At 37.9% G+C, this 27,732-nt stretch overlaps 1 protein-coding gene across 2 annotated transcripts; it reads right to left on the bottom strand.

The window, feature by feature from the left end:
• Positions 1-737: 737 nt before the first annotated feature.
• EPHX4 (epoxide hydrolase 4) lies at positions 738-26,073 on the bottom strand. 2 transcript variants are annotated; one of them, XM_036865959.1, is made up of 7 exons: positions 25,195-26,073; positions 22,209-22,294; positions 14,981-15,138; positions 12,847-12,975; positions 9,157-9,260; positions 4,211-4,359; positions 738-1,405 (listed from the first exon to the last, which is right to left on the bottom strand). In XM_036865959.1, exons 1-7 carry the CDS (start codon positions 25,423-25,425, stop codon positions 1,162-1,164), a joined length of 1,101 nt encoding a protein of 366 aa, XP_036721854.1. In that variant the 5' UTR covers positions 25,426-26,073; the 3' UTR covers positions 738-1,161. The 2 variants fall into 2 exon arrangements, with proteins under 2 accessions (XP_036721854.1, XP_036721865.1); XM_036865970.1 differs by lacking the exon at positions 738-1,405 and adding an exon at positions 8,458-8,512 and having other exon boundaries at positions 4,333-4,359.
• Positions 26,074-27,732: the final 1,659 nt, after the last annotated feature.

Below are 27,732 nucleotides of genomic sequence, written 5' to 3'. Positions count from 1 at the left end.
GTAATCCCTTGAGTTGGTCTCATCCTCTATCCTGTAATTCTTCCTGCCATTTTTTTTTTTTTTTTTTTTTTTGGCCACACCGTGCGGCTTGTGGGATCTTAGTTCCCTGACCAGGGATTGAACCCGGGCCCAGCAGTGAAAGGGCCGAGTCCTAACCACTGGACTGCCAGGGAGTTCCCTTCCCACTCTTATCTGTAAGGCTCATTAATACTTTTGAACCCTTGTTTAATTTAACTGCATTCTGTGTATGGTTCTTAATGGAAAGATCAACATTACCATGTCATCTTTCTTTCATATTTCCCACACAGTGCCTAGCAGTGTATCAAATATATTATTTATTCATTTAGCAAATATTTGAGTTCCCACAATGAGTCAGGCTCTTATTCTAGATGCTGGATATATGTCATTTAATAAAGCAAAAATCTCTGCCCTGTGGAGCTTAGATTCTAGTGCACGTAGGAAGTACAGTATTCAATCCTTGTTGCATTAAATGGGGCAAAAGGACATTTTGATCTTTTTTCTAAATCTCTCACCAATTTAGCTGAAGAATTAAGGCAAGTAATTTAATGGATGTGCTTCCCTACAATGTTTAATAAATATATATGTATATATAGAATCTTCATATCCTCTTTTGTTACTCTTCCCAGTGTAAGTAGTATGTATGGCCTATTTTAAGATGCACATTAATGTTGTCATATCTGCCTTCAAACTAATAAATATACTATAAATCCAAGAGATTTGATAATAGAATTTTTTAACGGTTAAAAAATAGTAAAAAGAACTTTGGAACAATAAAATAAAAATTTATACCATTGCAGTTTTGCCTTTTAATATGGCACAGCTAATCTTTAATATACATTTGTAAAAGGCACCATATATTAACAGGGTAAAGAACGCGAAAAACCAAAACTGAGCCACTTTCTCCAACTTCCTTTTTGTACAAGTGTGTACATTTTAAGGCAGATGCTTTTCTGTGCAAAATACAACAAGAAAAAAACCCAACATTATGTTACAAGTTCACACATTCTCAGATTTTTTTCGATGTCATTTGTCAGGATATTTATTTATGATAAAGCATATTAAAACAATTTTTCCTAATGAAGCTTAAAGAAGTTGATGAACAATTTTTAAAAATTATTTAGAGATTTCATTACAGACTCGTCACAGAAAAAGCCAGTCTTTTCTCCTTGTTTCTTCTTTTAGAAATGTCCATATCAATTTGTTCACTATGTCAGGTTGTTCTTGCTGTAGCCCGTGACTGGCTTCTGACAAAATAGTTAACCTGAAATAGTTCTTAACGTAAACCTTTGTGCCTTCAGCCATCTCAGCCTCCATAAATGCATCTTTCTCTCCCCACAGTAGTAGCGTTGGAGTGATCACCATGTGATGTTTGAGAGGCAGGCAGCTATAAAAACAAAACACGTGGGCTTGAGACTCACTGTAAACATTAAAATAACATTCCCCCAAAATGTTTCTTTAGGCCGCACATTTTTAAGGAGGGCAATATCACCACCAAAGGGATGAAAATTTGTTCTTGGGAGAGTGAAAAAAAAATTATGCTTTTTATATATAAACCATGAGTATACACACAGTACATAAACAGGTATTAAAATTTCGTGGGGTGGGGGGCAATTAGGAAAAAAAAATGCCTAAAAAGACTCTGAAGGGAGGTGATGACGAAAAAAATGGTTGAGAAACACTGCATTAGGCAATCAATCTGTACAATAAAAAATTTAGGGCTTCCCTGGTGGCGCAGTGGTTGAGAATCTGCCTGCCAATGCAGGGGACACGGGTTCGAGCCCTGGTCTGGGAAGATCCCACATGCCGCGGAGCAACTAGGCCCGTGAGCCACAACTACTGAGCCTGCGTGTCTGGAACCTGTGCTCCGCAGCAAGAGAGGCCGCGACAGTGAGAGGCCCACGCACCGCGATGAAGAGTGGCCCCCGCTTGCCGCAACTAGAGAAAGCCCTCGCACAGAAACGAAGACCCAACACAGCCAAAAATAAATAAATTAATTAATTAATTAAAAAAAAAATTTAATGGTCTATTTAAGAAAGGGCCAGATAAAAGTTTTAATTGGATCAGCCCTGCAAAACTTATAATGCAGGCTATAAATTAAATATGAAATTCATCACTATGAAGAATAGTTTGCTTCAAAAAGATACCAGAATTTCTGAATAGTGTGTTGAAAGGGAGCTTTAAACAGTGTTACTGTTTAAATGTATTTCAATTGTTGGATAATCTAATGCATTTTATGTGAAAATTGGAACTGAAAAGTCAGAAAATATATACGGAATGAGCCTTAATACTACGTGATACTATATTTCGCAAGAAGATTCTTTTTAAAAATAAAGTTCTTATTATGTGTTTTTTAAATACAGAAAAGTATAAAGAATAAAATCATGCATAATTCCATCATTAAAAAATGGTCATTTTCTATGCATATTGTTGAAACCGTTAAGTACAATGCAGTAAATATACACAGTTTATACACAGTATACACATGCAAATTTCATATTAAATTATAATAACTTTCTTGTTTCATATAGTTTTTCAAAAATAATTGTAAAACGTACTATTTTATGGCATAATAACCCATAAATAACTGTTCCTGTATAATTGAATATTTAGATTATAACATCACTTAAAAGAAGGGGATGTTTTAAGTGATGCTACAATGAGCATTTTGTGCCCAAATCTTCGTTGGCATTTCAGATAACTTCTCTGGGCTAGAGCCCTGGAAGTGGAATTCCTGAGCTGAAGAGGATACATATTTGTAAAGCTTTTGACAACTTCTGCTAAGCTGTTTTTCAGAAAGGTGGGATGGTATTAATTACAACCCTGTTAACTAAGAATGAGAAGGAACATCTAACTAGACACTCTCTAGCACTGAATTACATTTTCGCTAGTTACAAAAAAGCTTGACTTGTGGCTACTTGGGGTTGATAAGATGCTGCTGGAATGTGAAGGATATCACATATGTCCACCAAGGTCTTAACTTTTGATTCCCATGCAAGTGGCCATCATTTGGTTGTAATGCTCCTAAAAATTAAGTTCTTGGTGAATGGGTAAACTGATATAAAAATATATCTATACTTAATTATTGATACATGGATTGCTATACAAACTTGCAAGTCACAAATTCTGGAGCTCATAAAGTGTTCCAAAACAAAACATTTTCTGATAGTTACCTGCATATTTAACAGCATGTGAGCATGTAATAGTTGAATCAGTAAGGAAAGGGGACTATTAGTCCCTATTAAAAGGACTATTAGTGAAAAAGTAAAGAGGAGTATAAATTCTTCACCAGATCGAATTGAGGGTAAAAGGGAGGAGTTTTCAGAAAATTAAAAGAAAAGCATATTCTCTGGTCCTGAGGTTTCAAACTGTTAAATTTCACATGAAATGTAAGTTACAGATAAAACAAATTATGTACAGATAGGTGACTGTAGTTAATACTGTATTACATATTTGAAAGTTGCTAAGAGAGTAGATTTTAAAAGTTCTCATCACAAGAAAAAAAATTGTAACTATGTATGGTGACAGATGATTAACTAGACTTACTGTGGTGATTATTTTGCAATACATACAAATATCAAATCATTATGTTGTACACCTGAAACCAATATAATGTTATATGTCAATTATACTACAGTATAAATAAATAAAGAAAGAAAGAAAACAAAGAAAAACATTAAATATTTTAAGAGAGTAGGTTTTAGTATATTAAGCTAAAGAACTTAATGGAAAATACTTAATAAAATAATTCTCATTAAAAATAATCAGTAAATATAGTTCTGAAGAACCTAAGGGCAGGACAGGAATAAAGACGCAGATGTAGAGAATGGACTTGAGGACACGGGGAGGGGGAAGGGTAAGCTGGGACGAAGTGAGAGAGTGGCATGAACATATATGCACTACCAAATGTAAAATAGATAGCTAGTGGGAAGCAGCTGCATAGCACAGGGAGATCAGCTCGGTGCTTTGTGACCACCTAGAGGGATGGGATAGGGAGGGTGGGAGGCAGATGCAAGAGGGAGGAGATATGGGGATATATGTATACATATAGCTGATTCACTTTGTTATATAGCAGAAACTAACACACCATTGTAATGCCATTATACTCCAATAAAGATGTTAACAAAAATCAAATATTGGCTCTGTATGGAATGAATATTTTGTTTAGTTAAAAAGAACAAATTATACTGACCTGAAGATATTTCGGTAATGGTTAATTGGACCACTTAATGCTCCAGGCTGAGAAAAAACATAAATATAAGCTTCAAGATCTTCTGCTGTTAACTGACATCCTTTTCCTCCAATGCTAGTGCTGTGACTAGTAAACAGATGTTTCAAAGCCTGATAAGTGAGAAGAGAATAATTAGAACTTTTCAGTTACCTAATAGTAACTAAATATTTGGCTTTTGAAAGAGAATGATGGTCAGTGTGCAGTGATAGCTCCCAGTTTCTGCTCTAGCCAGGTTGGAGACCTCATTGTTTACAAGCACATTTTATATATTTCTGCTTTCCTGGCTTTATTTCTGATATTATTCCCTTTTAATCCCCCATGGACACTTCATCCTTATGAAAAGTATCCTGTCTTCTTGGTGTCTCTTCACATTCTACAAGGCTGAGCTCAAGTACTATCCCTGCTCTAAAACCTGATATTCCAGTTAACAATAGTTTATCTATTTACTGACAACCAATCCACCCCCTTCCCCAAATTGTTTGAACTTCTTTTGATCACAACCTAGAGTAACAAACACATTTTACATCATGATCCAGTTCATATCTCTACATATATATTTCTGAAACAAAAGTTTAAAGAAATAGCCCTTACACTTATTACATCATGTAATAAGTGATACATAAATAAGTGATAAAACTGATATTTTCAATTCTGTTCTACTTTATTTTTAAAAATTCAAATTGCAAGCCACTTTACTAAATTGCAAAACTTATTTCATGACTCACTAATGGGTCCCCACCTACAATTTGAAAAATACTGCTCTATACCAGCATTTCTCAAAGTGTGTCTCTAAACCACCTGAATCAGAATTATTGGGATTCTTGTTTAAAATTAGATCCCTCAACCCCAAAACACCCTTGCAAAAATATGAAATGACATGTGCAGGAGGCCATTCATTGAAACATTATTTGTAATAGAAAAAGAATGGAGGACTTCCCTGGCAGTCCAATGGTTCAGACTCCGTGCTTCCTCTGCAGGGGGCGCAGGTTCGATACCTGGTTGGGGAAATAGGATCCCTCATGCCCCGTGGTGCGGCACAGCCAAAAAAATTTTTTTAATTAAGAAAAAAAAAAAGAATGGAAACAAATGTCTATGGGGGGTTGGATGAATAAACTATGGTATAGATACAAGATGGTGAATTATGTGTTCTTAGTACTCTAAGAGAAGATGGAGATAATCTCTATACTGATGATGGAGTCATCTGCAGGGTATATTGTTAAGTGGAAAAAAAGCAAGTGTAGAAATAGTGTTTATAGTATGTTATATTTTGTGTGAGAAGGAAAAGACAAATATATACATATTTGTTTATATTTTTAAAAAGAAACAATAAAAAGAGGAAACAAAACTAACCAAAATGGTTTTCGATGGGAGACAGAAGAAATAGGATGGAGACAGAGAAACAGAGGAAACAGAGACAAGTGAGACTTCTCTGAATGTACCTTGTTTTAGAGTTTTGACTTAGAACCATATAATGTTTTATATAAAGTCATAGAAGTTAAGTGAAAACTCTGTTGTCTTAAATTTGCTTTGGAAATGTGAATAAGAACTCATAATTTTTTTCTGTCTAAAAAATATGTATGTCTACATTCTGTCCAATGGAAAGATCTAGAAGCAATGAAAACTCAGTAACAATGATCACCCTGACACCCAAACTGTGGTCTCTAAATACCATTTCCTACTAATAGGAGCCAGAGTTCCTTCAATAAATGACTGATTCCAGATCTGGAACAGGAAAAAAAAAGATGAACCTAGGACATTAAGGAAGCAAGCTATCACTGACTAAAGGGCTCCTGTGTCAAGATGACATAGGAGCCAACCTGAAGGAGTTCACACTTGCAACAATTTGGGCATCAAAGAGAATAATGACTGTAATCAATTGATAAATATCAAATATATTTTTAAAAATCATGAGCTCATAATGATATAAAAAAAAACCCTCATTGGTTATCAATGGAGGTTTCTAGGGCACCAATTCATTACTCTGGAAGTTGTTTATAAAGGGAAATAATGAAGCATTTGTCCTGCCATTCTTGTGGGAACTGTATTTCAGAATAACCAAATATAGATGTGGAAATTCTTCTTTATACAAGAATTCCAGTTAATAAAAGCAGAAAGAATAATATTGGGTTGGCCAAAAAGTTCATTCAGTTTTTTTCCATAAGATGGCTCTAGTAGCACTTAGTTGTCTTTAACTTTATTCAAAACAATTTTGTTATATTGTATTGTGACTGCTGTCATACTAGCGTGCATTTAAAAAAAAACTTATCAAAACTGGTGAATTTTTGTGTAGCCATTTTAATATTGAAGATGAAGAAAAAAAGCAACATTTTCGGCATATTATGTTTTATTATTCCAAGAAAGGTAAAAACACAACTGAAACGCAAAAAAAGATTTGTGTAGTGTATGGAGAAGGTGCTGTGACTGATCAAACGTGTCAAAAGTGGTTTGAGAAGTTTCTTGCTGGAGATTTCTCGCTGGACGATGCTCCATGGTCGGGTAGACCAGTTGAAGTTGATAGTGATCAAATTGAGAAATTAATTGAGAACAATAAACGTTATACCACGCAGGAGATAGCCGACATACTCTAAATATCCAAATCAAGCGTTGAAAATCATTTGCACCACCTTGGTTATGTGAATCGCTTTGATGTTTGGGTTCCACATAAGTTAGGCGAAAAAAAACCTTCTTGACCATATTACTGCATGCGATTCTCTACGGGAACGTAACAAAAATGTTCCGTTTTTAAAACAAATTGTGACGGGCGATGAAAAGTGGATACTGTACAATAATGTGGAATGGAAGAGACCAAAGGCTGGTCTTCATCCAAAGAAGGTGACGTTGTGTATATGGTGGGATTGAAAGGGAGTCCTGTATTATGAGCTCCTTCTGGAAAACAAAACGATTAATTCCAGCAAGTACTGCTCCCAATTAGACCAACTGAAAGTGGCACTCAACAAAAAGCATCCGGAATTACTCAACAGAAAACACATAATCTTCCATCAGGATAACCAGGCAAAAACTCTTACAGCTTGGCTGGGAAGTTCTGATTCATCCGCCATATTCACCAGACACTGCACCTTCAGAGTTCCATTTATTTCAGTCTTTACAAAGTTCTCTTAATGGAAAAAATTTCAATACCCCGGAAGACTGTAAAAGGCACCTGGAACAGTTCTTTGCTCAAAAGGATAAAAAGTTTTGGGAAGATGGAATTTTGAAGTTGCCTGAAAAATGGCAGAAGGTAGTGGAACCAAAGGGTTCAATAAAGCTCTTGGTGAAAATGAAAAACGTGTCTTTTATTTTTACTTAAAAACCAAAGGAACTTTTTAGGCATCCCAATAGAACTAAAAAATCACTGTTTTCTAAAGAAATAATGAACCTAGGCAGTGACGATCAAGGTATGCTAAAATTATTTGGTGAAAGGTTGGTTGTTACGCAATTTGGATAGGCTGACAATTTGTGAGCCCACTGGTTAGTTTAGCATTACTAAAACTGGGACAACTAGGCATTATGTGCTTCCCTGATGTGATGCATTAGGAAATACACAGAACCACCTATAAAATATTCTTGTCAAATTAAATCTCAGTCTAATCAAGCCTCTAGATCAGTAGCACCTATGAAGTAGGAAAGACAAGGGTTAGCAGAACTAGTTAAATAACACCATGATGAAGCAGTCAGTCAAATCCAAAATGTGGACCATTCCTCAGGGCAAATGAACAAATTTCTTCTTAAAAAAGTGACGGTAAAAAACAACAAAAAAAAACCGTTTAAGATTTTAAAAGACGTAACAACCAAATACAACATGTAGACCTTGTTTGGTTCCTGATTCAAACAAATAAAGTGTATAAAGACAGTTGAGACAATTAAGAGAATTTGAATGGGCATTAAATGATTTTAACAAGTTGTTCATTTTGTTAGGTTTGATAATGGCATTGGAGTTATGTTCTTTTTAAAAAAAAGTCCTTATTGTCAGAGGTACATGCAGAAGTATTTCCAGGTAAAATAATATTATGTCTTTTTTTAACCTCCCTAAATATTTAACACCATGTTGGACAAACAAGAAGCAACTAATTAACTTTGAAGAAATAGGTACTACATATGACTCCTGGTGTCAGTGTATATGGTATACCAATACCTGCAGGCTTAATTTTGTTTTGGGCTTTTGTTTACTCCCAAGGGCTTCCACTTCTGCTGTTGTCAAAGTCTCTTACCTGGCATTCATATTCCTTCATCTCGCCATGGAATGCTCTCTAGAGAGAGGTACGCCTGTAGGGGAACAGGCTTTCAGAAAAAATTGAATAGAGACTGTAAAAATAAGTGCGCCTATAGATGAAGCCTTAGAAACATTTATTAAGTTTTAGCATTTGTCTGTTTTTCTTTTCGGTTTTTTTTTTTTTTTTTTTTGGCAGCACTGAAAGGCTTTTGGGATCTTAGTTCCCCGACCAGGGATTGAACCCGTACCCCCTGCAGTGGAAGGGTGGAGTCCTAACCACCTGGACCACCAGGGAATTCCCTGTTTTTCTTTCTTAAAGATGGATTTTAATTTAAAATGTTTCTCATTAACATTATTTGTTTGACTTATTTTTTTGCATAGGAGGAAATGCCTAACAGTGCCTAACACATAACAGATGTACAATAAATGATTATTTAAAATAAATCAGAACAACATAAGCAGGACCGGTTTTCTTGGGTTTTTTGTTTGTTTTTAGTGTTTCAGTCTATGTTTTATTTTTGACCTCCTAATTTTGTCATCCTCTTGGGCACCAGTCTTTCTTTTTTTAATTGAGGTATAATTGACATATAACGTTATATTGGTTTCAAGTGTACAACATACTGATTCAATATTTGTATACACTGCAAAATGATCACAGACAATAAGTCTGTAACATCCATCACCATGTTTGACTTACCTTGAAATCATTTATGGAAAACATAAATTCTGGGAACCATGGTATTTGGAAGAAATAATAATAGCTGGATTTGAACAGCTGAGCAGGGTGTCGTAAAATATATTCTGAAATTAAAAAACCATGTTAGACCTTATCCAAGGGGTATGAATTACTTACTATTGAAATAACTTCTTTTGAAGACAATTTCACCTTTGAGATGATCCCATAAAAGAATCTACAAATAAGGCTTCTGTATATTTCTCTTTGGAACAATTTCTATGTTCTTATATTTCATTTTGGATATTTTTGGTATTTTAAATACTTAAAGCACTTTAAATAAAAAGAAAGTTCCACTTTATGAAGTGTTGACTCAGAAAGGAACAGGAAACCCAAAACAACACTCCCTTTTCTCCAAGGTCATTATCAGTGACCAAACACTTTTCCTAAGGATACATGGGGAAGTAATTTTCCCTTGTTGAAAAGATTTTCCTTACAGGCTGATTTGAATATCTTATTCATTTGGCCTCAACAGAAACTAAAGCCTTTCCTTTAAATTCATTCATGTATTGAGAAAATTCATCCATTCAGTGAATCTTTGAATATCTACTGTGTGTGAGGGGATTTAGCAGTGAACAAGAGAAAAGAGGTTCTCATTTATAAGGAACTTACATAATAAATAAGTAATGAATACTTAAAAGATCATTTTCGTTAGCAAAAATACCATAAAGAAAATAAAACAAGGTAATCTGATTGAAAGTAATGGTTGGGTGGTGTCGAGGGACTATCCTTTAGTAAAGGTGGTGGAACAGGTTTCTCTGGGGATGTGGGATGAGCCTTGAATGCAAAGATCTAGGAAGAGCATCAAGAACAGAAAGTAGGTACTGGGCTTGGCACATTCAAGAAGCAGAAAGAAGGCCAGTGTGGCTGATATGTAGTGAATGAGGAGGGGGAGATGGTATGAGATGAGTTTTAGAAAGAAAAGCAGAAACCCAGTCAGGTAAGGCCAGAATGATAAAGATTTTAAGTGTTTTGGGAAGACACTGAAGTTTTAAACTAGGGAGTAATGTGATCATACATATTAAATGTACCTATTTGTTGTGTATTGTGTACTATACTTTTATTTTCCTTGCTATAGAGGTGATTTTTTTTTTCTTATTTCTAATTGTATAACTGTACTCAACATGGTTGGAGTTTTTAGAATTATAATTCTCAGGTAAGTGGAGCACTGTTATGCTACACTTTTTGTAAAGTCATCATCGAATAAGATTTATTCAGCTCTGCATTAAGAGATATCAATACAGTTAAGGGAAAATATAGTCATATTACTTGAAGACTTCATATTGACCTGACCAGGGTTGAACCTATTATTGATAAGATAGTTCCAGAAATATCCAAGTATTTTCTTACTGAACTGACCAATTACAGTTTGTCCATATAGCAGCACCAACAAAATAACATTTACTGTAGGGTCCTGATCAATTGAACAAGCATGTAGCACAACTTCTATTGCCTAATGCAACTGAGAGAAATATGATGAACCTCAGTTTGATATTTGAATCCTAAGCAGCCGTGCTATTACCTCAACTGAGATAGGACAATTGGATATGTATCTAAAATTTAACTTTTATACTTATACAGTATTTATGTAGTCATGTTCCCTTTCTCCCTCACCTACTTTAATTTTGAGGAAGAAATAAAAATATGTTTTTCTGAATTTTTTGTTCGCTGGAGGGCTACTGTGGGTCATGACAGTACTGAACCTTAGAAAATTTGACAAGGTTAGTTTAAGAGGACAAAATTATAATTTTTTTTAAAACCAAATAAAAATGTGCCTAGCCATTGTTCACAGGTTTTTTTGTTTGTTTATTTGTTTTTAATCACTCTTAAGATTAAGGGTTCTCTTTATAGCAGAGGTTCTCAAAACATTGTCCATGTGGACCCCTGGGGATCCTTAAGACCCTTTTAAAGGATACAGATGGTCAAATTATTTCAAAACAATACAATTAGCTTTTCTCATTTTGCTGACATTTGCACAGATGGTACAAAGGCAATAGTAGATAAAGCCACTGCTGCCTGAGCACAAATCAAGGCGGTGGCACTAAACAATACCAGCAGTCATTGTATTCTTCACCACCACACACTTGCTGTAAACAAACAAGTACATAAATACATAAAATTAAGTGGCGGTTTCACTTAAGACTGTCTTTGATGAAATAACAAAGATTATTAATTTTATTAAATTTCTACCTTTTTGTATACGTCTTTTTAACATTGTGATGAAACAGAAAATAAGGCAGTTCTGTTGAACACCCAAATACAATGATTGTCTCGAGGAAAAGCACTTCTGTAATTGTCTGATAAGTTGAATTAGCTGCATTTTTAATGGAACACCATTTTTACTTGAGAGAATGACTAACAAACTATCATCAGTCAGATTGGGTATTTAACAGATAGTCTCTTGAAAATGAACAAAGTGAGCCTGTCACTTGAGGGAAAACAATCAACAGTGTTTGTTGTCAATGATAAAGTTCAAGCTTTCAAATGAAAATTAGAATTTTGGAAACTTGTGTCTGCTACTGTGAGCTTGACAGCTTTGCAAAGGGTTTTTTGATGAAATTGGGGTGGTATTAATGAACACGATTTGATAGCATATAATGAAATGTGTCAACTTATGGAAGATCTGCATAACTCAATGAACCAATATCTTCCAATGCGTGATGATTGCAAAATCATGCATAGGTAGAAAAAATCCATTCAAAGTGCTAGAGAGACCAATGGATTTTAATGTGACAGAGTACAAAAAGTTCATTAATATGACATCAGATTCCACATTGTTACTAACCTTTAAGAAATAACTAATTTTTGAGTTTGGTGTAGTATTAAAGGAGAAAATCCGCAGTTATCTGAAAAGACTATTAAAATACTCCTCCTTTTTCCAATTACAAATCTGTGTGAGGCCAGATTTCTTCATATACTTCAATTCAAACATTTGCAACAGATTGAATATAGAAGCAGATATGAGAATCCAGCTGTCGTGTATTAAGCCAAAAATTAAAGGGGTTTGCAAAAAAAATGTAAAACAATGACACTCCTCTCACTAAAATTTTGTTTTGGAAGATGTAGTTAGTTTTCAGTAAAATGTTTATGCTAATATGTACTGGATTAATTATTTTTTAAAAATGAATTAATACATAAACATTTAAAAAATTCTCATTTTTAATTTCCAATACAGTGAATGTTTATGGATATAACCCATATAAACAAATGCTCAATGGGGTCTTTAATAATTTTTAAGAGTATAAAGGAGACCAAAAATGTGAGAACTGCTGCTTTAAAGAATGCTGCCATTCCTGACAGCCAAAGGAGTCAGGCAAGAGGAAAATTTATTTCTAGGCTGTCAAGATTCATTACTGTCAAAGTAATGTTACTGCATTTTCCCTTTAACTCTTTAACTCTCCCTAATTTAGCAGTAAAATGTTTTCTAAAAAGAAATAAAATTATGCAAGCAAATATAAAGCAACACTTCCTGTGACTCTTCAGGAATATTTAAAGCCGAGATAGCTGACATTATCATGTGCTAATATCATATTTTAGTCATTTAATTTTAAAAATATTATGTTAATCAACTTTTGCTGTTTTTAATCCAACGTGTCAGTGACAATAGTGAGTTGTCACGCTATCAAAGATGTCTTAAAGGAAATTTAAACTCACCTGTAAATACATTTGGATGAGGGAAGTTAATAACAATAAGCTTCATCACCATTTCAGGATAACAGATGGCAATTAGCCAAGCAATCATGCCTCCCCAGTCATGACCAATAAGAACACATTTGCTATACCCTGTAATTGAGAAATGAATGTTGGCATCATTAAAAAGAAACAGGTGGGTGCATCATTACCGCACATAAAATAGGTATGCTTCTAAAACTAATCTTTCTACTCTCCTACCCTAATTATGCACTTTGTGCAGACATTGAGTTTGGTGCTTCCAAAACCCTGTATGTCTGAATCACCTAGGGTAGCTTTTCAGAAAATTTAGATGCCCAGGATCCATTATAGACCTCAGAATCTCTCTTGGGAATTTATACTTAAAAAAAAAAAAAAGTCAGAAATAGTTCAGCTCTGGTCACATAAACCTGAGTTTGGAAAACCATGGTAAAGACTACACATAATTAGGTCATAAGCAAGATTACATTATTGATTTAACTGGAAAATTGCATGATGACAAATTTAGGCCAAGTCTGACTGAATTACCACAAAATGTGAAAGAAATATGGCTATCGGAAATCAGTGTCTCTGAGTCTATTTTACTGTAATCACAGTAAATTACAACACTGCATTGACACCCCCAGACCTCATGCATTTTTCCCCTCTAAGAATATTGACCTGATCTACGCTCTCATTAGATTGTTGTAGAAAAGTGTCTTTAATTTGATTTCATGGGTTTCTCACTATACTGGCTCTGTTAACATAACGATGGTAGCAGCTGGGTTTTAGTCAAAAGGGATGTAGTGTATTAGATTATTGTTAAAAAATATTTACTCCTCCCCTCTCCCCACTGCCATAGAGGTAGTATACTTCACCGCTCCCCCCTCTTTTATTAATAAATTTATTTATTTATTATTTATTTTTGGCCGTGTTGGGTCTTCGTTGCTGTGCGCAGGCTTTCTCTAGTTGCGGCGAGCAGAGACTACTCTTTGTTGTGGTGCGCAGGCTTCTCATTGCGGTGGCTTCTCTTGTTGGGGAGCACGGGCTCTAGGCACTCGGGTTTCAGTAGTTGTGGCATGTGGGCTCAGTAGTTGTGACTCAGGCTCAGTAGTTGTGGCTCATGGGCTTAGTTGCTCTGCAGCACGTGGGATCTTCCCAGGTCAGGGCTTGAACCCATGTCTCCTGCATTGGCAGGTGGATTCTTAACCACTGTGCCACCAGGGAAGTCCCCCCCACCCCACCTTTTTTCTGACCGTGCCGAAAGACAAGCGGGATCTTAGTTCCCTGACCAGGGATCAAACTGTGCCCCCTGCAGTGGAAGTGCAGAGTCTTAATCACTGGACCACCAGGGGAGTTCCTTCACCACCCGTTTGATGTTTTGATGTTAGACTTGGCAATGTGATTAGCTTTGGTTTTGTGGTGGGTGTATGACTTGATTTGGGGCTCAGCCATGTGACTTGCTTTGACCAATGAGCTGCGACCAGAAACTTGAAATATGCTTTTGCAACTGGGCTCATCCTCTTGCCACTTCAACCATAGCCAGGAGAAGAGCTTCCCGCAGGTAGCTACTCCCCTTTAGCTGGGGCTCCAGCCCCATTCACAGTGAGAAGCCAATCCCAGCTGGACCTGTAGCCTGAAGCAAAGACCCAGAGGGGTCCAGCCTACAGTTGACCTTAAGATCCAGGAGCACAGGAATGAATGCCTATGGCTGTATGCCACTGAGTTGGGGTGGTCTGTTACACAATATTATTGTGGCACTAGCTGATCAATACAGGAAAGATAATGCAAGTGTTTCTGCATCTTACAACATGTTTAAATAAATATTTAGGTGTTGGTTCTGAAGAAATAAATTTTCTGAGAACAAGAATCAAATTTCTAATAATTAGTTTTGAAAATAATAGACAGTATACATTAAGACAATTTTTAAAAACAAATTTTGAGAGTCACTTTTGGCTGGTAGACAGAATAGTTATTCTGGTTGTGTTAAAATTGCCTCTATAAATATTTTGAGCTGTATACACCAAGGTGACAGGATCTACATAACAGCTCAGGTAGATGGAAGAAAGGAGGTTATCAGTTTACAATTTGTTGAATGTTAGTCCCTTAAAGAGAATTAACACTGTTTTTTAAAACCTACCTAAAGAGTCTAAAATATCCTTTATATCTGTAATTAGACAGTCCAATTTATAATTCTCTCGATGAATGGGAGCATCTGTTTCTCCATAGCCTCTCAAATCCAACGCTACAACTCTGTATTCACTTTTAAATTCCCTTAGTTGGTGACGCCAAGAATACCTGCAGGAAATAAGAAACGTTAAAAATACCACAGTAACTAACACAAAGAATAACATTACAGATTTTCTAAGTGGAAAACTGTAAGAAACTCCTCGTTTTTGAGAAAGGTTATATAGCTGTGTGTGGGCAGGAAAGAAAAGAACTGTTGGAGAAAGAAGCACTGATGTTCTTTATTAAAATTACATTTTTTTTTTTAACCAGGTCCAGTGGGGTGTAACAAAGGGCCAGCGTTTATAGAAACTACAAAATATCAGATACTAAAACCTTAAGAAATGTATTTAAGAAGTCAATTTTCTAAGCTTTTCTTAAATAATGCTCACCACTATCACTGAGTCTGTACCTATAAATGCTTCTGCATATTGCACCATTTGATTCTCTCAAAAAATTTGTGAGATGAAAATATATTTTCCTAGAAGGGAGATTTTACTCACCTTAGTCCACTGTCAAATAGGACTCAATGTTTTTAGTAATAACAATGGGTTACTCATGGATGAAAATGTCTGATGATTTTAAAAAAATATTTTCACGGAAAGAATCCAATAAAACAACTACTTAAGATAAACCTCTGGGCTTCCCTGGTGGCGCAGTGATTAAGAATCCACCTGCCAATGCAGGGGGCACAGGTTCGATCCCTGGCCTGGGAAGATCCCACATGCCACGGAGCAACTAAGCCCAGGCGCCACAACTACTGAGCCTGCGCTCTAGAGCCTGCGCTCTAGAGCCCGTGCTCCACAACAAGAGAAGCCACGACAATGAGAAGCCCGCGCACTGCAGTGAAGAGTAGCCCCCGCTCGCCGCAACTAGAGAAAGCCCGCACACAGCAACGAAGACCCAACACAGCCAAAAATAAAAACAAACAAAAAAGATAAACCTCCACTTGCTAAAACAAAATCTTGGGGGGAAGATCCTGAACCATCAGCATAAGATAGTGTGATATTTAAAACATTTTACAACCAAAATGGCACAGGAACTGACTAATTAGAATGGCCATAGTGACAGCCAAGTCCTAGAAGTTTCTGCTGGGCCAGGTGTTCCCCCTGTGCTTGATAATAAAACTGCAGAATTAATTGAAATACAGAGATCCATGAGATTATCTACTTCTAATAAGCAAAACCATTATGGATAACAAACAGAAAAAGAGACATGGATTTTTCAAAGCGACTCACTATGTTATGGAACTCAAAATATGCATTTATCAAAAAGCATCTGCATGCACATCTGTCCATGAAAACACAGTGCAAAATTATCTGACACAAGCCAAATGGGAGATTGTTGTCTGGAAAGATTTTTGGAGCACAATAGGAAAGCGAACAGAGTGATCTGAGATTATAAACCAATAGTGCAAGGGGACTGCAGTGTGAAGAGACACAAAGCCATGAGAACAACGAAGCAAATCAGCCACCTTACATCAGCAGGTAGATTATCAAGAAGGGTGTCAGACACATATTTGGAATTATGAATGGATAGAGTCTTCGATCTATTACTAGGATATCCATAATTTGTAAAACTCTGCAAAAGCGTTGCCAATTAATATGGATTTGAAAATGTTAACAAAAAGTGTCTTTCTTAGCAAGGCCACAGCAATCTTGATAATCTTGTCTCTGGTTTGTAATAAACAAATGAAGCAGTTTCATTCCTTAAAGATACTCATCTGTCAACACATATGATTTTATTATTTTCTCATAGCCTTACTTAACATTGTGAATTGATTTTTTTATGTCTTCATAACTGAAGCCCAAATCTCCCCTCTTTATAATCCCTCATACTCAATCAATAAAGTTCAGTAGATTTAACCTCTTAAATATTTATTTAATCACTTTTCCTGTCCACCCCTGCTATCATTACCTTCATTCAGGCCTCCATTAACGCAGCAGCCTATCGATTGGTCTGTGTCCATTTCATTCCCCTTGGTTCTGTCTTCTACAAACCAGAGTGGTTTAGCAAAAACACAAACTCTCTCAGGTCATTTCCCAGCTTAACAGCTTTTCTTGACTCTCTGTTACTCATAATGTGAAGCCCAAGCATGTTATTCTGGCAGACAAAACCTCCAAGATTTGACTTGCCCGATCTTCCAGCCTCACTACTTTATACTCTGTCATTTGCTATATAATAAAAAGAACTAACATCTATATCAGTTTTACTACATGCCAGGCACAATTCTAAGTGCTTCACACATAGTGATGTTGATCTTCAAGGCAGTACTATGAAGTAGGTACTATTATTATCCCCATTTTACAGATGAAGAAACAGAGGCACAGATTGGTTCCTGGATGTGCTGAATGTCACAGATTTAGCAAACAGCAGAGCCAGGATTCAAACCCAGGTGGTCTGGCCTGAGAGCCCATGCTATACTGCCTCTGCGGCACTAATCTACTTGCAGTGAATAAACACGGGTTTTGTTTTTAGGACTTTGTTTATATAATCTTCTTGTCTGAAACATCATCCCTCCCCATCATTCCCCTACTCCCCACAATCCCTGTCCTTCACCCCTCATTGAACTCCTCATGCTGGGCACCTCCTCTTCCAGGAGACTTCCCAGTCTCCCTCCTTCACAGGTGGGTTGGGTGGCCCCTTCCATACTCTCCCACTTGTCTGTACACTCTTCAGTGCACTGGGAAGAGTGTACAGACAAGTGTACTAGATACTAATCTATTGGTGCCTGGCACTTCCATTTGATAGTGAGCTCCCTGAATTATCTGGTAGACATGTAGGTGCTCGATAGAGATTTGTTGACTGAGTAAAACAATGAACAAATGAAAGCACTGAATTATGATAGTGCTAGAAATACCAGTTGTTCCATAAAACTCTGTCTCAGTTCAAACCTTGAGACAACCTTGAACTAAAGTTCCCAGATTCCTGTTGGGGAATTTATACTCAATATCTATTAAAATGTGCATTGTTTTAATATCTTAAATACTTGTGTCTTCATTTAGAATTCATCTAATTAGAGATTTCAAGGTAGAAATTTGACTCAAAAAATGTGTACAATCCTGTAACATTTTACATTTAATGTATTAGAGATTATGCAAACATAATACCTGCATGTCATTATCTTATTAATAATTTAAATTGCCTTCCAAATAAATTCAACTATTACTATTATCAATGAGTGGAGCCAAACAATATCTTAAACATTTCTAAGAGTGTTTAAGGATTGCAACTGCTATCTTAATAAAGTACAAAGTAAATTTTAAATGCAATCTTCCTAGAGTTCATAAATAAATCATATTTGATTTACACATTAACTGTAAACTGAAGAAGAAATCACCCCAGCGATAGACTGATGGGTATGTCATTCACATGAATAAAACAAAACAACCCCCTTGACAGAGGAATGAAACATACTGCAAAATCAGTAACTCCTGAAAATATTATAAATAAACAAATCTAGCTATTTTCATCCACATTGTTTTTTCCCCCTCTGGTAGCTTTAGGTAATAGCAGAGGACACTTCAAAAAAAGCAACTTCTTTCTTAGTTATTGTTCTTAACATAAGGAGGACCCCTGGTTTACCAGACTAGCCTCTTTGAAATGTAGAATACCCTCTTCCCCTTCACAAGAGAGAAAAAGTTGCAGTCATCAGATTCTGCTCAGCTGTATGTATGACGAGCCCTCACTTGCCTCAGCACTTGAGTAATGACGAATGCATCCCATACAGCTGGTGTATTGCCAGAAATTGCCTGCATCAGCTCAAAATATTTTTAAAAGCAATGCAAATTGAGGTGGAGATAGAGGGGGAGAAAAATCATCTTTGACAAACAGCCTTATTTTGGGCTAATTTAGCTAAAGTTCTCATAGATGTGTATATTGTTTGATATTTCCTTTATATTTTAAGAAAGAAGACCGAGAATTTTACTGTTTCCGGGTAACATCTAATAGTATACATTAAATGTCACCAATTCTCAACAACTATTCTTAGTTAATGATGATAAATGCAAATAATACATTACATTTGTATAGTACTTTTCTGTTTAAAAAGCACTTTTACACACATTGCCAATTTATGATTATTTTGTTCTCACTGTACCAAATAATCTGACCTACTTGATCTACAAACAAGCTTATAAATTCATGTGTATTTAGGCAAAACTTGATTGATAGAGGAATAATATTTATATTTATAATGTAAATTGAAATTGGTTTGAAGTGCCAGATAAAGTTTTTTTGGCTCTTAAAAAGGGGAGAAGTGCAAGAGAAGGGGTTTTTGGAAAAAGAAAAGGGAAAGTTCAAGAGAGACTTGAAGTGGCTTAATCAAAACAGCTTTATCCTAAATTCTGATTCGAATTGACTTTTCCTGAATGGAGCACATGAATGGAATTGACTAGATTGTATAATGGGGAATAGTGGTAATTTGGAAGGAAAGACAGAGTAAGGGTCAACATAGAGGTCTTGGTTTAGGGTAGGACACACTCAAAGAGAAGTTTTTGATTACCAGCAATCTCCATGTAGTTGCTCTAGGAATCTCCCTGAACAACCAGGTAGCTTTCAGATTAAAGGCTAGCAAAGTTCAGTGACTTCAGTATGGCCTATTTGAGTAACTCAGTTTTCAGGGTTTGCTGTTATTGTTGTTTTAAATTATAGCAAGCCTCTTGCTGGAGTAACAAATAGTACATTTGGTGAACAGAAGGGGACTCATTCCCATGATCTGCATATATTTCCTAATATATGCTCTTCAGAGTAAAAATATCTCTAGGAGTCTTTTCAAAACTAAACCATTCCTCTCAATAACCCTTTTGGACAGAGCCAAGACTTGATTTTGCTGGAGCAAATGGGTCTGATGTCCAGTGACTGGTGTTGGGCCCCCTCCTAGGCTGCCCTATCCACTGAAGATTCTAGGACATGGACAAGAATCATCAGGCATTTCTGTTTTGCAAAAGGGGTCTCATGAAGAGTAAATAATGGGACAATGCTGTGAAAAATGTGCAAAAGTATCATTTCTTAAAAGATGACACAGAGCATCTACTGTCCTATATTAAATGGGTATCACTGTTATTTTCTGGGGCTCCTCAAAACAATTACCAAGTGGCTGAAGTGGTTACAGGTTCATCTTTATCTTCCACATATAAAGAAGTGACGTTCCAGGAGGAAAAAGAGCACGGACAAGTATCGGGGTTGGTATGAGGTACAGAAAGAGAAGAGCCTTTAAATCTTTTCTTTCTAAAAAGTTAACTCTCCCCACTCAGATCATGAATTTTACTTAGAATGATGATTTAAAATGTTAAAGTAAGGTATACTTACATTGTTGGTTAACTTTTGAATTTTTCTATAAGGTGTGAAATTTGAAAGGTAAAAATCCATGTATGTTATTAGATCATTATCATTCCTATATACCAAGGATATATTAGAGCAGAGGTCAGCTCTGAAGTTTAAGAACAAGGTGTACCTTACTTTCTGGCACTGCCAATTTCAGAAGGGTAGCTGTGACACTCAGAAGAGTGCCAGGCACATAGTAAATGCTCAGGAACTATTAACTATCATCATCAGCAACCAGAATCAGGAAATTATTTTTTAAAGGTCTGGGACAATGCTCTGTCCCCAAATTTCTCCCTTACTTTCACTCTTAACAACCTGGAGATCCACCATTACATATTCCTCACCTACTTCAGAGTTTTAAAGATTTTGTGTCATCCAAAGCCCTGATTTAAAAAGCCTCTGGCTCTGAAAGAGGTATTTCCTTAATACACTTTAGAAACACTTTACGAGTGAAAGGGACTTTATTAATAAATGCATTGAGGATGCTAGTTGTGGCACATGGATCTCCACACTGAGTGAATGGGAATGAAGGAAGAAAATGAACATTTATTGAGTATTCACTGGGGCCATGGGAACGGCCTTTCACATATTTTGACTCCCTTTATCCCCACAACTCTGCAAGATTCTTGTAGATTGGGCAGGGTCCTGCAGCAATTAAGTGGCTGAGCCAGAATTCACTGCCCATGTTACTTTATGCAGATTTGACTAACGCTTCAGACTAACATTTTACTTGTGAGCCAATCATGTCATAGATTTTTGCTCTGGGAAAATGATTAGCTAGATGGGTTTTTGCCATTCTCCATTCTTTTCTTCGATGCCTAATACTTCCTAGTGCACTAGCAATCTCAATGCATTTATTAATAAAGTCCCTTTCATTTGAAAAGTATTAACTAAAGTGTATTAAGGTAATATCTCTTTCACATTAGGACTTTGGATGACACAAAATCTTTAAAACTCTAAAGGAAGTGAAGAATATGTAATGGTGGAATTCTAGGTGTTAAGAGCGAAAGTAAGGGAGACATTTGGGGACAGGGCATTGTCCCAGAACTTTAAAAACATACCATATATTCTACATTTGAGTCAGTTCAGAGAATATGATTTTTTTTTGGTCCATTTAGCCATCTCAACATCATAGCCTTGAGCTATCAAAAATCTGATTTTCTTTTTATCACCTCGATATGTACCATCTTTTAAAAAGATATTCATTTTCTAAAAGTTTAATCATGTGTTGTTTCATCTGTACTTACTTGGCTCTGTGGGGTTCAAAGGAGAACAGAACATTTTCTTAGTAACTGTGTATTTTTGGCTATAGGTTTTCTTCTCAACGTGAAATATTCCAATCCTTAATTTGTCCTGCATTCATCTGAGCCTGTTACTACGTGCATAGGAAAGAGTTCCTTTTCAGTTTCCGTGAGCCCTCTTCTCCCTCCGCCTTTCCCTCACCCCAAGTCTCACCAAAAGCTGCCAGGTAACAGGCACTCTAATTCTTTGGTTTCTTGCAAATCTCCTTTTCCATCCAATGTTGTATTTTGTCCACAGTAGGTACTATAAAAACTGTTTTGTAATTGACTATTCAGAAATTTGAAACACTAAATGATACTTCTTTTAATTATCAAAAAAAAAATTTAGGATGATAATATGCACGTTTCTTTAAAACAGGAGGAACAACATTCCTGTGATTGAGGAACATTTAGGAATAATAACTCTAGGCCAGTACTTGATCATAGCATGGGGTCTATTAAAAGTCATTATAAGAAAATGACTCTATGATAAGCCAAGTCTTTAGTGCAAAAGAAAAAGTTAGTTGGTAAGTTTACCAGAATTCTGGAAATCCATGAAGCAGCAGCATAAGTGGTTTGCCTCTTTCTCCAGCGGCAACATAATGAAATCTTAACCCCGAATCCTGCAATACGAAATAGAGGGCATGAAATTTCAGCGATGTTTTGTGTTGACTGTAAAAAGTAGTACATTTAGTATTTCCATGCCGTTAAAAAAATTTCATTTGCATTATTTTTAATATCAAGAAATAAAATAAGTATATTAATTTTCAAAAAGAAAAAATAACCATGATTTATTAACAGGGTAAATTGAAAGATTCACTTTTGTCAACATTCCCTTCTTCTATTTACAAGGTCAATTTATATATTATGAGCTTCTGAAACAGTCACAATTTTCTTACTGATGTGTCACATTTCATCACACTCAAATTCTGCAGGACATGTAAAAAATTCTGATCTGCATTTGTATTCCTGCCATATTTACCTCCTACTCATGTACTTTTCTCAGCTTGCCCATCAAGAGCTGTGCCATCAGTTACATAATTCACACCACCTTTCCTTATTTTTAGTTCTCTCCTTCCCACGTTAGTATTTTCTGTTGAGGTTGCACGTACAGTTCCCCTGGCTGCCTGCTCCTCATGTCACATCAGTGTATCTCTTTTATTTTTTTTTAATTAATTTATTTAATTTATTTATTTTTGGCTGTGTTGGGTCTTCGTTGCAGTGCACTGGCTTCTCATTGTGGTGGCTTCTCTTGTTTTGGAGCATGGGCTCTAGGTGCACAGGCTTCAGTAGTTGCAGCACGCAGGCTCAGTAGTTGTGGCGCACGGGCTTAGCTGCTCCGTGGTTGTGGGATCTTCCCGGACCAGGGATGGAACCCGTCTGCCCTGCGTTGGCAGGTGGATTCTCAACCACTGCGCCACCAGGGAAGCCCCCATATCAGTGTATTTCTAACAGCTGAATGATCTGAGTGCTCAAGCCTTCATTCTGCATATGGGAGACAAAACTGCCCAAGGAAAACAAAAATCATGGGAATGAGACAGTAATACAGCAAATACAAAGCAAACAGAAAAGAGGAAAGTGGAGGAAAAAGCAAGAAAGAAAAACAAAAACTCAGAAGGAAGTGAGGAAAGAAACCAAGACCCAAAACCCAGAGACTGGGTTTTTTATCAGATAACCCAAGCAACTGGGTTTCCAGATGTGAAAAAAATCTTAAAGGTCATATAGTTCAACCCTATCATTTTTGCAGAGTTAGAAACTGAGGTCCAAAAATGTTAGCACAGGTCATAAAGGTGGTTGGGGGCAGGGCTATGAATAGAACCTCCATCTTGTCCTGCCACCCAGGACAATGCTCTTTCCACTCCTTGGTTCTATGTCTCTGGGGAAACTCTTTAGGTGGCCAGAGTCAGAAAAAGTGCATTATGAGGAATTCCAGATGATTCTTAAACTGCTTTTCCCCTTCAGGTAGGATGAAGATAACAACTCTGACTTTGCCCGCAACTGCTTTTCCTTTTTTAAAAAAATGTATTTATTTTATTTATTTATTTTTGGCTGTGTTGGGTCTTTGTTGCTGCGCACGGGCTTTCTCTGGTTGCGGTGAGCAGGAGCTACTCTTCTGTGCGGTGTGTGGGCTTTCTCTGGTTGCGGTGCATGGGCTTCCCATTGTGGTGGCTTCTCTTGCTGCGGAGCACGGGCTCTAGGCGCAGGGGCTTCAGTAGTTGTGGCTCAGGGGTTCTAGAGCGCAGGCTCAGTAGTTGTGGCGCACGGGCTTAGTTGCTCCGCGGCATGTGGGATCTTCCTGGACTAGGGCTCGAGCCCGTGTGCCCTGCATTGGCAGGCGGATTCTTAACCACTGCGCTACCAGCGAAGCCCTGCCCTCCACTGCTGAATGCCTTCCCAGAAGTTCAATAACTTCTTTTATTGGTGGTGAGTCATGGAAGCTGAAAGGCTGTGGGCACTTGATTGGATTTAGTGAATAAATACTTCATTTCACTTACTATGTGCGAGGCACTGTTCTAAGTTTTTTGGTTTCGCTTATTTGTTTTTACACATATTAGCTCATTTAAATTCTCATATCAACTCCAGGCTGAATAAGGGTAAGAAAGACATGCCCCTTGGTTTTCTGAACTTCAGCTGCTGGGCAATCTAGTTGCTAATAGGAATCCCAGACCTGGTGAGAAAAACATCCTTTCATGTAGGCTATTTTTGAAAGGCCTGCGAGTCAGACTGTAGGTTGCATTTCAAGAAGCCATCTCCCTTCACCACCTGGAGCCTCAGGAAATAGAATATCCGAGGGCTGTAAGAAAGCTTGGGACAAGCATGGACAATTAGAGTCTGCATGCATAGTTGACATTTACTTTTTGTGCCATTCCTTTGGTCTCTGGCATCATAAGTCTGCTTCCTTCCCCACAAACGTACACAATTTATTTATTGTTTCATGTTGCTTAGGTCATCTGTGAATGCTCCATTCTGCTGATCTGAATAAACTCCTGATTTCCAATGACTTATTCTATTTACTCTTTCAATCTCTAAAATTTGGACGAGGACAGCCTCCTGAGACAGTAGGGCGCCACCAGTAACAATTCCCTACAGCTTATCTGAGCTCTAAAGGGCAAAGAGGTAACAGACGACAGCTTCCCCTTACAGGAGGAGAGGGAGCAGAATTATTCTGGGTTGTTGTGGTGGAGGAGGAGGGGACAGTAATATAATAGGATACAGATTATTAGAGAAATTCCACATAACCTTCTCTGTCTGTCTTACACACACACACACACACACACACACACACACGCATGCAACCCAACAAACAGGGACCGTAAAGACACACAATCCCGACCCTCTCCCGCGACACCTCGCCCCTCTTGCGTCCCCTTGGCACCTTCCCCGTCCCCGCCGCACGCCCTGCGAGCCCCGAGAACACTAGGGGACGCTGGGCCTGGAGTCATGCAAGGATCAGCCCGGCGCCCTCTGCTCTCACAGTCGTCACGTTCCCTCGCGATAGCGCCGGGCCCGCGCCGGCCTTCACCTTGATCCGCACGTAGCAGTGGGTACCCAAAGAGGGGTCGTTTAAGCACGCTGGAGGGTGTTCCCGGGCGACCCTCCGGAAGGTCTGCGTGGGTCCCTTGCCGATGCTCCACAAAAGTTTGAGCAGGTAGGCGGAAGCGCAGAGCCCGCAGTAGCAGTAGACCAGGGACCAGAAGAGCAGGGACCGGATCGTGACCATCAGGCGGGGGAGGCAATCCCGCAGCCTCGCCATCGGGCGGCGGCAACGGCGGCGTCCGCTGCACTTCCGAGGCGAGGGGAGCAGCGGCGTGCACTCCGGCTACGGAGCGAGACTGCAAGCGCGGCGGCGCGTCAGCCCCGCCAGCCGGTCCGCGGTCGCCGGCTCCGTGCGCGCCTCCCCGCGGGCCCCCGGGCGTCCGTGCCCGGCGCGGGTCCGGTGTCACAGCCCCGGGCTCCCGCACTCACGGTGAGCTCTTGCGGCCACTGCGTCCAGCTCCGGAGCGCCGCGCCGCAGACCCACTGCGCTGCGACGTCCGCCCCGGACTAGGTAGGCAAGGGTGGAGACCCGGCCTTCCTCCGCAGAGTAAAATCCCATTTCAGAATTGCTAAAATGTGGGGAAAATGAAGGTGAGACTTTCCCAAATCATCCTAGGTACTGTGGACGGAAGAGCCACTCATTTTGACCAGTGTTCAAGTCCTCCCATTGTCCGCAATTAGGCCTTTTTCTGGATCATGGAATTATGGGGCGCGTGGAGGAGGAACAGTAAATGATTTTCATACTACCTGACAGACATTATTTCTTTATTCATTCCAAACAATCATCTGAAGGTGTTGATATTCTCCAACTAGATTCAGAGTCGTTATCTGCCCAGCCAGGTGTTTGGTTCTAAAGGCAAGCCTCTGGAAATCCCTGGTCTTTTTTCTGTTCCTCTGAGTTTTTCCTTTACAAGAATACTGTATAAATAGAATTATGTAGTATGCAACCTCTTGTTTCTGGCTTCTGTCGCTTAGCATAATGCATCTGAGATTCAACTACACTGTTACATATATTGTTTCTTTTTTATTGCTTATAAGTGTTTTGTTGGATGGATGTACCATAACTGTTTATGGAAGTCCCCAGTTGAGGGATATTTCAGTTTTTTCCCCAGTTTTTGGTGGTTATGAATAAAGTGACTCATGTAGAGTTTTTGGTTCGAACTTAAGTTTTCATTTCACTTGGGTCAACACTTAGAAGTGGGATTGCTGGGTCAGGTCGTTAAGTGTGCATTTAGCTTTATAGGAAACTGCCAAACTGGTTTCCAAAGTGGCTGCAATTTTAATTCACACTAGCAATGTGTGAGAGTTATGGTTAGGTCATATTCTTGAAAGCACTTAGTATTGTCAAAAAAAAAAAAAAATCCCGATTTTAGCCATTCTAAGAGTTGTGTAGTGTGGTATCTCATTGAAATTTAAATTTGCATTTCTCTAATGATAATAATGTTGGTCATCTTTATGTACTTGTGTGCCACTTGAATATATTCTTCTTTGACAAAGCAGCTGTCCAAATCTTTTACAGATTTAAAAAAAAATTGGGTTGCTTATTTTCTTACTATTGAGTTTGAAAGTTCTTTATATATTTTGGATATGAATCCTTTATCACACATTATGTGGTTTGCAAATATTTTCCCAGTCTGTCTTTTCATTTTTAGGGACTTCTGAAGAGCAGAATTTCTTAATTTTGATGTTATCCAATTTATCACTTTTCTTTTATACGTGGTACTTTTGGTCTTGCATGTAAGAAATCTTTACCTAACTTAAGGTCAACAAGGGTTTTTTTCCCCGTATGTTTTCTTCTAGAAGTTTTATCATTTCATGTTTTATATTTAGGTCTTTGAGTTAATTTTTGCATAAGATGCAAAGTATGGGTTGACATTTATGTTTTCCATGTGGATATCCAATTATTTTGGTATCATTTGTTGAAAAGAATATTCTTCCTCTATTGAACTGCCTTTGCACCTTCACTGAAAGTCAGTTGACATGTGGGACTATTTTTGGACCCTCTAGTCTGTTTCATTGATCTATACGTCTATATTTTCTCCAATACACACTTATCTTTTTTTTTTTTTTCGGCTGCACTGTGCAGCATGTGGATCTTATCTCCCCAACATGTGCCCCCTGCATTGGGAGTGTGGAGTCTTTTTTGTTTTGTTTTGTTTTTTGGCTGCGTTGGGTCTTCCTTGCTGCGCGGGGGCTTTCTCTAGTTGCTGCGAGCAGGGGCTACTCTTTGTAGCCTTGCACGTGCTTCTCATTGCGGTGGCTTCTCTTGTTGGGGAGCGCAGGCTCCAGGTGCGCCGGCTTCAGTAGTTGTGGTGCAAAGGCTTAGCTGCTCAGCGGCATGTGGGATCTTCCTGGACCAGCGATCGAACCTGTGTCCCCTGTATTGTCAGGCGGATTCTTAACCACTGCGCGGTGCCACAGGGAAGTCTGAGTGCGGAGTCTTAACCACTGTACCAGCAGGGAAGTTTTAATACACACTTGTCATGACTGTTGAAAGTATAGTAAGTCTAGAACTCAGGTGGTA

This window comes from Balaenoptera musculus, chromosome 1 (genome assembly GCF_009873245.2).
Source record: "Balaenoptera musculus isolate JJ_BM4_2016_0621 chromosome 1, mBalMus1.pri.v3, whole genome shotgun sequence".
In the NCBI taxonomy this organism is placed as follows: Eukaryota; Metazoa; Chordata; class Mammalia; order Artiodactyla; family Balaenopteridae; genus Balaenoptera; species Balaenoptera musculus.
Note: the sequence above shows the minus strand (reverse complement) of the source record. Positions and strands in the feature narration are given on the sequence as shown.